We start from the raw sequence: 10,915 nt of genomic DNA on the forward strand, positions 1-10,915 counted from the left end.
GACCGCATCGATCTCCGTAAAGCGAACTGATGTTTACTGCCAGACTTGAGCCGAAGACTGTGATGTGTGGTTTCATCGCTGAGGGTAGTTTGCTATATGGCGCAAGTAGCGTTTAACTCTATTAACGCTTGATGTACAAAAAGGGATTTACTAGTCAATCCAACAAAAAAGAGTTGGGTGTTATATTTGCTAGAAGGACAGTAATTGATTACTTAATTCAATATATGCTCAATAGTATCTGTTTAAGCAAAAGACAAAGACTTGATTACTCCGATGCTGTACAAGTACTAAATTTATTGAGCGTCTCATTTTTCAATAACTGTTTAAAGCTAACTGTGCATAGATGAATTCGAAGAAATAACACCAATAATGCTATAAATTGAGGTGGTGCCAGACTGGACGAATTGATGAACATCTTAAGGTGGTGCCAGACTGGACGAATTCTGAACATCCTGCCCGGTTGAGGCGTTGGCCTCAAAATGCTCTGCGTCCAGAAGCCGGCACAATTTCTGTACCGCACGCGTCATCATACCGTTCGCTGTCTGAAGCGTGACGTTACGTATTAGACCATTGCTGCCCGGATGAACCGCAGTTACGCGCCCTAAGCGCCAATATGTTAGTGGTAAGTTCTCATGTCTTACGATGACTATGTCTCCGATCTTTACGTCCCTTGATTTCGTCTGCCACTTGTTTCGAGTTTGAAGAGTAGATAAATATTCCTCACTCCATCGTTGCCAAAATTGTTGATGTATCTGATGCAGCCAGAGCCAGTGCTTAATACGGTTCGACGGAATTGTTCTGATGTCAGCTTCAGGGACTGCAACCAGTGGAGCGCCAACCAGAAAGTCGGCAGGGGTCAAAGCTAACTTATCATTGGGATCATCGTATATAGGTGTTAGCGGACGAGAATTTAGGCATGCTTCAATGCGTGTCGCCAAAGTCTGAAGTTGGCTATACCATAATGACTGCGCTCCAACGAGGCGCACCAAATGATATTTGGCAGATTTTACCGCAGCCACCCAGAGACCACCTTGATGAGGAGCGCTGGGAGCGATAAAGTGCCAATGAGTACCGAGATTCGCCAAACTTTGTTGGTTGTTGTCGTTCTGCCAAGCAGCCAAGTCTTCTTTAAGCAAACGGTTAGCACCTGTGAACGTAGTACCGTTGTCACTATAGAGATCTCGACATGGACCTCGTCTACTTGTAAATCGCGTAAATGCATCTAAGAATGCAGGTGAAGAAAGATCATCGACAACTTCAATATGCACGGCCTTGGTCGCCATGCAAACGAAAACAGCTAGATATGTTTTGATCGTTGTACGCGATCTTTTTGTGCCGATGCGCACTGTAAAAGGCCCGCAATAGTCGACGCCTGAAGATATAAATGGCCGTGCTGCAGTAATGCGATGCCTGGGTAAGGATGCCATCTGCTGAGATAACGTTACGCCTCGATGTCGTCGGCAAATAACACAAGTCTGCACGAAGCTTCGGACTGCTTGCCTTCCGTTCAATATCCAGTACCGTGCGCGAAGAGCTTGAAGAGTGATTTGCGCCCCACCATGAAGCGTGGTTTCATGTGCGTGTCGGATGAGTAAGTGTACCAAACTCCCATGCTTCGGTAAAATTATCGGAAAACGTCGATCTTCTGGAAGGTCAGCGTGACCAATACGACCTCTGACTCGCAATATGTCGTTACAGTCTATGTAAGGGTTCAATGACCTTAGTTTGCTAGAGCTGGATATTTCCGATCCCTTCCGAATCAGAGACATATCAGTCGCAAAGGTATATTGCTCGTTTCGGATTAGCACGTTAAGAGCATCGTCCATTTCTGTAGGATTGACGATCAGTCTTCGCAAATGTCGGCGAACTGGTAGCCACCGAAGTACGATTGCCACGGTACGAAGAAGCTTTTGCAATGAACTAAAGCGTTCGCTTAATGGAATTATTTGGCCGTCTAGACGTCGAGTTGTAAGAATGCTCGCGTGGGCCGTCGTTGCTAAAAATGATGACACTCTCTGTTCACCACGTACAATGTCAAGCTCGTCATCTTTTAATTCGATCCCAAAGGAAATTGGTAGCTGTTTGTCCATAAGCCATTTTGGCCCTTGCCACCACAACTGATGTTCAACCAGTTCTGATGCTCGGATACCTCTACTGGCACAGTCTGCCGGATTTTGTGCAGACCGTACATAATGCCAACGATCTGGTGATGTCAGCTCTTGAATGTGACGAACACGATTGGAAATGTACGGCTTGAGAGTAGTTGGAGGTTTACGTAACCAACATAACACGATTCGCGAGTCGGACCATAAATGATAAGAAGCGTCCGTTAGACGTAAAGCAGTCCGCACACTGTCAAGTGTGGATGCGAGTAAATGTGCCGCACAAAGTTCTAGGCGAGGAATCGTTGCACCCTTGAGTGGCGCCACTTTGGTGCGAGCTGTTAGCAATGATACAGTTGACCGACCTTCACCGTCTGTTGTCCTAGTATAGAGGACAGCCGCATAGGCAAGTGGACTTGCATCACAAAACCCAAGTAGCATAGTAGTCTTACCCTCAGCCAAACCTAACCATCGTGGTACCCGGATACGGTTTATCACGTCAAGTTCTCTGTAAAATAAGACCCACGTATTTTGAAGTGCATCTGGGAGTGGTGCATCCCATTCTAAGCCAGCAGACCACAACTTCTGAATAAATATCTTCCCGGCAATAACAATTGGAGCAAGCATGCCAGTAGGATCAAATAGTTTGGCGACCTCTCTTAAAACCCGACGTTTTGTGAGACATCCGATGTTCTGGTTTAGATTCGCTTTGAAAAAGATCTCATCTTTGAAAAAGATCTCATCTGGTACGACCACAGCATCCCATTCGGCCACTGGTAGACCCATGGCATGTAAAACTCGTAGTGATTCATGTACCGTGTCGACGATGAACAGTAACGCAGTTGGTGTGTCCTCAGTTGTCGGCTTGATATTGAGTAAGCGAGACACATGAGTCTCAGCCAGTTGCCTTCTATTGTCAAAACGTTCTTTAAGCGCCTTCCATAAATCAGCGTATCCCCCAGAATATACACTCCCGACGAGCGGTACAGCACTTGCGCTTACTGCCTGCCGCAACTTGCCTAACTTGTAGGCCTCAGGATAGTCTGTATTGTGGACAAGCAATTCAAAAACGTCCTTAAACGCCAGCCAATTCTGCATAGTTCCATCGAACGTTGGAATTGCAAGCGGTTCTAACTTAACCTCACACTCTCGCACAGGCATCACAGCAGACTGACTCGGTTTTGCACCCATGATTGCACGGTTCAAGTGGATACATGCATTGTTGTAAATACCTTCAACCTCTTCCCATAACTTCTCGTGGGCCTCCAACTCGGCGTTTGCTGCATTGCCCACCAACAGGTCATGGTTGGTCACGAAACGTGCATAATGTGCTGACAATGATTTCAACTCTTGCTGAAGATGAAATTCATCAAATGCACCCTGCTGGAATCCACTCACCCGATCGTGTATGCGTTTAATGGCCTTTATTGCCGAAGCGCGCAAATTTAATTCTGCCATTAGCTGAACAATAATTTAATTAAACGGTTCTATTTCACAATTTAATTATTTGTCCTCACAGGAGGCACCAAAATGTTTAAGCAAAAGACAAAGACTTGATTACTCCGATGCTGTACAAGTACTAAATTTATTGAGCGTCTCATTTTTCAATAACTGTTTAAAGCTAACTGTGCATAGATGAATTCGAAGAAATAACAACAATAATGCTATAAATTGAGGTGGTGCCAGACTGGACGAATTGATGAACATCTTAAGGTGGTGCCAGACTGGACGAATTCTGAACAGTATCAATATAGAAATTTCTCAAGAGGTTAAGTATCGAGTGGTTACTATTATATTTACTCAAAACTTTGCCAAAGCAAGCACAACTAACAAATATTATCCGAGCTTTTAAAAGAGCCTTGTGCATATTACCTGCAGTTATTATTTGGTACGCATGCACGATCTGCCATATAAGATTATCGCGCAAGAACCTAGTGCTCTCGCTTACTCAGCTATCACCGGAGCTTTGCCTAAAACGACTGAAGAGACACTCAATATTTTACTATAGAATTGTTCCTTTAACGCCACTAAAACACATCAAGTCCAACAGTTCATCCTACAGATATACCGATTTGGTAATTACGGCTGCATTTGATCAATACGACAGTTGTTCTTACTGCTGCGTTTGTCTAGCATCATTCCTTCACCTCCAATCAATGTTGCGAAGTTCAACAATAATTCTTGTTGCAAAATCTTGCACTGCCGACTCAAGCACTTGGGGAACTAGGAACTGTAATAAAAGACCACACGTTCGGCAGTCTCATTTTCGTCCAAACGTTCTGGGCAATAAGGACTACCAGCCAAGATTAGGCGATACAGCTATTTTTGAATGCATCTGTGTCCGCTTAATAGCTGTGGTAGGGAAAAGTCAACGTCTCCGTGTTTTCGACAGAGCCACTCGTTAATATGTGAGCTCAACCTATGCATCAACCGGCCTTTTGGTGACTAGTCCTATTTCGCTTGGTATTCAGATATTCAGGTAGAATGTTCTACTTGTTTGAGTTCCTCTGTCTGCTTGGGCCCTTGCGACCAGTACAACCTCTTATGTTCATTTGCCCGGAGGCATTTTGCTAGCTAAGCAGATTGCATCGTACGAAACCGTTCAGCAAAACTACAAACTGGGTGTCAAACATATATTGAACAACTGCGAGAGTGCTATAATATATTTATTTATATATAAATATATATATAATATATATATTTTCTTTTTTGTTTTTTGAAGTTTTTTATTTATTCGTCAACCTTTAGACTTAAGAAAACGGCACAAAAAAGTAATAATAAGACCTCGGAAAATGTAAAAACGAGGTTTGTTTAAGAAGAAACCTAAAAAAAGATTAATAAAACAAAAGAACAGATACCGTTATTTGAACAACAATACAAAGAGAAAACCACTCAGTCGGCAAAGCTGTACACACATAATTACAAGCAGGGAGAAAAAGTTGAATGCATTGGAAAGTAAATCCGGGACTCAGCATTTATTGAAGCTGAAGTCAAGCGGAAGGCAATTAATCATTAAAGTTAAGAATATTAAAAGCCTGCAAACAGCAAAGGTAAATAATCACGGAATCCCGTGCAAGCACAAACACGAACACCCAGAGTACGCCAACAAGACTTACATACAACAATGAAGCAACACGGCAGCACAGCAGCGCAGCAGCACAACAATAACAAAATACGCAATTACAAAGCACACAGAACATCATTTTTCAAAACCAAATGAATTTCAGACCCAAATGAGGAAAATGGGCAACGGGGAAAAAACAAAGGAATTGGAAAAGAACTAACAAAAATATTTAATGAGAAACGGAAGTGCAAGCAGATGATGAAAAAGCGCCAGGTACCTGAGAAAGGTAGCAAAATAGTGAAGAAAAGTTAAAAATACAGTGCCAGTAAGCGCCAAAGTGACAGCAAAAAAAGGAGAATAAGGTTGAGTAGCAGGGTTAGAAAAATAACTGCCTTCATTTAATTTCCATTTACAAAGCCAAGTAGCGTGGAGAGGTCGCTAAGTAGGATAAATGCAAAAAAAGTAGTGTAAAATTAAATATCTTAAACAGGCGTAGCGGAAATAGAATGTGAATGTAGAACCATGGGGGGAGAGCTGGAGAGCTGAACTGTAAACTAGCAAAACAAAGAAGCAAACAAACAAAAAAAAACATTTAAAAGCCATTATAATTCCCGTGACGGAGGTCTCGTTGTATGCATAACAAAAATAAAAAAAATTAAAAAAATACACAGAAAGAAGAAGAAAGAGAAAACCTTGAAATGAGTTAGCGGAGGTGAAAAGCTAACAAAAAACATTAAGGCTACTTAGAGAGCAAATTAAAGCAAAAATGAGAAAGGGTGAACCACGGCTTACTTCCAAGTTATGGCATGCGAAAGATGGGATGATTATAAGAGCGAGCGAAGGTACAAGAAAGCATATTCCCAAAACAAACAGGTGGTGAAACAGCAAACAAGCAACAAAGGGACAAATCTCAACCATGCACGAAAGCTATATTCTCTAGTAGATATCACGCAGCCAAAATTGTTGTTGTTAATATCTATTGCCCATTTTAACTGTATTTCGTTAAAAGCACCATGTGAACCTCAGATGTCAAGTGCTGGCCGTAACATTAAAGGACATTTGGAAACTAGCAATCGCTGCCACGAGCTGTAGTTATCATAGCCAGCTAACGGGGTGGAACACAATTAACACAATCCAAGGTTCCAGCATCGCAAAGGCCAATTTAAAGTCGCCACTCTATGGTCAATAGTATCGAATATTGCATATGTGGTCATGGTTATGTCAGCAAAACAAGCAGCCAGAAGGAGAACTTTTCAAAAAAGAGCGAAAAAAAACTTTTTTTTGTATAATTGTGAAAAAAAGGACCGAAAATTAAGGATTAAGGTAAATCCGGCACAAAAAAAGGGAAAGTTATTGTAATGAACAAGTAAATAAAATTCTGGTGCTATTTCGATTTATGCGAAACTACTCCGAAGTGATAGCATTTTCAGGGCCTTGCAGATCATTTACGTAAAAGATGGAAAAATGTAACTATCTAAAAATTCAAATACAATATGCGACCTCGGTAAACTAGCGTAAGTGCACTAGCCTGCCATCCCAGAGGTTGTAGGTTCGAATCCCACGTAAAGCACGGTCTCCGCACTTTTCCAAACTTTATTACTTTACTAGTTTCTATTAAAAAAAACAAGCATTCCTCAACCTCAACAATCTTATCCTTCCAATCCTTACTCCCGCACAAAAGTCAACTTGCATTGTGGCTGCTAAAACAAGTAAAAAACAAAGAAAAAAGGCACAGTTACACATTGCATCAGTGGTGCCAGCAAGAGGAAGCGGGCAATCGCGGTAATGGCGCAGACACACTAAATTTAGCGAAGTCCCCAACCATCTGTGTGATCCTTCTGCCAGAAAAATGTGACACACAGCTGGCGCTTCAAGCAGTAAGAAGGCGTTGCTCCTAGGCAAGGATAGGTGGGCATTCCCACTACTTAGGACTGGAGGCGGCAGGTTAATCCCTTACTCTGTTAGAAAACAAATAGATTAACGAAACTAACGCAAGATTGAGTCTTGTCGAGGCTCTATGCTCCCGAGTGGAGTGAACAAGGAAAAAAAAAGTATTTTCGTAGAAAGAGAATGTCAAAATAAAAATTACTTTTTACATTTTTTTTTAAAAAAGTCACATTCACTCACTAAAAGGCAACCTGTACTTGGAATCTGTAAATTTTTTGAAAAGGTTTGTGAAAAAAAAACAACCAAACTAAAAAAATTACTTCAATACTCATGAGACTCCCAGGAAAATATACAATATAATTTAACAACTAAATTTCTTTAATTTGTATCTACATATATATACGAGGGTTACCATTTACATTTCTCGCCGAATATTGGTTGTCGAAAACGGGTTTATTGTTATTCAAAATATTTTAAATGATGATAAAGTTTGAATAAATTTTCAAAGCACTTTACCCAGCCGCATTTTTTTAGCTCATGCAAAATTTTATTCATGCTCGTCACACTAATGCCCAAGGATACCTCAATCTGGCATGACGACCAGGCTCGATCATTTCGTCATTTGATATTTTCAGGCGCAAAAACTAATTTGGACTTCGTTTCGCTCTTCTTCGGTAAGCAAGCAGCGACCACAATTTTTTTTTTTTAATTTTGTTCGCCGTGTAACGACACATTCTTTTCTTGTTAATCGACTTTGGAAATTCTAAAAAACCGTCACAATTCATCGTACTCGTAGGTTATTTGCCGATATGAATTTTAAAGGCCACTGCAAACAAGACTAATATGTTTAATAAAATATATGAATATATCAAACGATGGATAGGCGAACCCCTACCGGACTAATTCGGTATAAAAAACCAGTAAGGACGAAAAGCTATATTTAAAAATAAATTAGTTTTGTCCGCGCTCTTTGATTCATCTGATGATAAATTTAATTGCACGAAAGTATTTGAACTGCATACAAAGAAATTCAAAAGTCCTAATACTTTACATGGCTGTTTACTATACTGCGCGCGCTGCGGGGTCTAAGAAATTCAGATTAAATTGTTTCTCAAAGATAGCGCAATTATTTATGTCACTGCCATATGAGCATAGGTTATAACTGTATGTACCACAACTCATAAGCAAGGGCTTATGCTCTAAATCCATATATGTAAAAGTATAGGTTGGCAGAAGTTAAGGGGTGTGCGCAAAGTGATTTGTATAATCGTGCATATTAAGCAATTCAGCCAGAACAATTTGCGATTTCCATGCCACATGCAACAAACTCATTTATTTACATTATCATAAAAGCAAATGGCAGAACAAATGGATGCAAGTGCTGGTGTGCCATATCTGCTCGCAAATATTATACAATTATGAGCTACAAAAAATAAGTCACTAACACATGTGCATGTCCATGAATGCATAGAAATTTGTACGCAAGCCATTGTCTGCTTTTTATTGTATTGAGTACACAATTAAAACGCTTAAGCAACAAGAAAAATAGAAATAGAAATAAAAATAAAAATAAAAATGCATATCATCCCCCAACCATGAAAAGCCATGCATTGCTATTACACTGCGACAAAAGCGTAGAAAATACTAGAAAAGAAAAAATAATGAAAGGAACACATAGAAAGAACCTGAGAATTGAATGAAGAGGCACATGGATGAAGAAATGAAGGAGCTGAGAGAAAAAACTGCTGCAAACAAGTGAATGAATGTTTATCTATTAATAGGTAAAAGGTAGTCAATCCAAAGGTTAAAAAACTTTCTATGCCAAAAACAAGGACACCTGACGTTCAAACATTTCATAACTAAAGTTCAACCAATCCCTCAAATCAAATCATCTATCAGCCGGAGCCGCAATTCTATCACTTTCAGGTTCATATTTCCTTTCGAAAAACCTCTCGTACCTTGTCTAGAGCCAGTTTCAAGGTAACGAAAAGATGGTGAGACCTTAAATCGAAACACCCACTTTACTCTTTTTCATTTCTTCTAGAATATTCATCCATAAATTAAGGGACCTTTCGAATAGATATCAGATATCGGTGCGCTAAACGCATGTTTCAATAAGGCAAGGGCCCAAAATTGGAAATATTTGATTTTTATATACAGTGAGCCAAAAATAAACGGGGACACTCGTTTGTTCTGACTTCAATCCCTTATATTGTAAGTTGAGAAGGGTTCCATTACTTTTCAAAAAAGAAAAGCCAACACAATGTATTCATTTTATGTATATTATTTAAGAACCGATTTAGTTCCTACTCAGATGTTATATGCTGAATAAATGCTGAAATTAAATTTTTTTTCTTCGCGTTGCCGAACGCGGAGGCCGATTGTGCGTCTTTGTCGCTTGTTATGAGCTCTCGCAAGGTAACAACGAATGAGCAAGATAACGACGCATTTTTTGGTGCGTGCAGACGGCTACATCGAATTATAAGACGTTGTCACGTCAAAAATATTAAAAAAATTAAGTAAAATTAGAATATTTGGAGGAATTGCGCACACAGAGGTTATATTTATATTTGCTAAGTTAAGCATTGCCTTGCAGAATTTGTACTGATAAAAACTCTCTTCTCTCAAGCAGAAGTCAATCTAATCACGAAGAGATCTGAACAGTCCGTTTAACTAACGTCAGAAATAGAATTTAGAAAAGAAGCGGCGCACCTGGTCTAATGAGCTAATGAGCACAGATCTCCAAGTTCCTATCTTCTAAAGTTGTTTTTTAATTCGCAAATTCCTTGAATTTTTAATAAGACAATAAAACAAAATCTGTTTTTTTTATTTTCTCACCTTTGTAACTCCTTAAAAAATAAATATTAGTTTGGGGAAAAAGAAATCCAAATAATGGAAATCCAAAACGCAAAATCCAGTCGCAAAGCATCAATCAGACAATTGAAAGTTTATGCTTTTTGTCAAGGTGATATCTCACACTAAAAAAATCGTTTTCTGTTTTTTGTTTGTTCCATTCAGTTGTGAGTTACGGGGTGTTAACAGTGGAAGTCCACAAAGAAAAAATTCCGTACATTATACAGTTTTTCTTTGATAAAAACGAAAATACAAGCCAGACTGCTAAAATTATGAATGGAGTTTATGGTGCCGATACTGTAACAGCTAATTGCGTGCAAGTTTGGTTTCGCAAAATCTGTTTAGGCATTTTTGATGTTAAAGAAAATGTCGATAAGTCAATAAAATCACAGAAATAAGCAAAGTTGACCGACATAGGTATGTAGTTATTAGTAGTCGTCCAGAAGCTAAAGATGGACCATAAAGCAGTTTTAAACCATTTGCATAGAAATTTTACGCAAAAATAACAGATTTTTTTTTCACCAGGCTAATATAAATAGCACTTCCATTTTTATTGTTTCAACATAAAATATACAAATATAAAGTTACTAAGTCTTGTCCAAAAGTGTGCTTGTGTGCGTATGAAAGTTTGCCCTCGATAGATTCATGCTCTACTTGCTGGCTTTTAAATATGATTACATATTTTATCTCATTATTGCTTGCTTACATTAATTTCCATTTGCTTGCATGCGACTTGAGTCTTAATACTCATAAATACGGAGCGCTGAATCATGACAGGCTGTGTTTAACTGTATTTACAACCCAAGCACTTACTTAGTTGCTTCTTCATCTAATTTTACTTGAATGCAATTCACGCTTTTCAAGTTAGCATTTAATTGATTTATTACTTATTACTGAGGCAATTATTATGGATGCTTGGCGAATGAGAGTAATTGCACGACTTGAAAGGTTGCTTCATTAGCCTACTACGGTTATTAAGCTTAACAAACTTACAAATAATGCGTAGATA

At 39.3% G+C, this 10,915-nt stretch overlaps 1 protein-coding gene across 1 annotated transcript; it reads right to left on the minus strand.

Moving 5' to 3' along the window:
* Positions 1–416: 416 nt before the first annotated feature.
* LOC129238860 (uncharacterized) lies at positions 417–3,560 on the minus strand. The gene has a single exon (XM_054874085.1). The coding sequence runs from the start codon at positions 3,558–3,560 to the stop codon at positions 417–419; it is 3,144 nt and encodes a 1,047-aa protein (XP_054730060.1).
* Positions 3,561–10,915: the final 7,355 nt, after the last annotated feature.

The sequence above is a fragment of the Anastrepha obliqua genome, chromosome 1, assembly GCF_027943255.1.
Source record: "Anastrepha obliqua isolate idAnaObli1 chromosome 1, idAnaObli1_1.0, whole genome shotgun sequence".
Lineage (NCBI taxonomy): Eukaryota > Metazoa > Arthropoda > Insecta > Diptera > Tephritidae > Anastrepha > Anastrepha obliqua.

What these genes read in the sequence shown, in the direction of transcription:
- LOC129238860 (XM_054874085.1), bottom strand. Translation starts at nt 3,560, where the DNA reads ATGGCAGAATTAAATTTGCGCGCTTCGGCAATAAAGGCCATTAAACGC.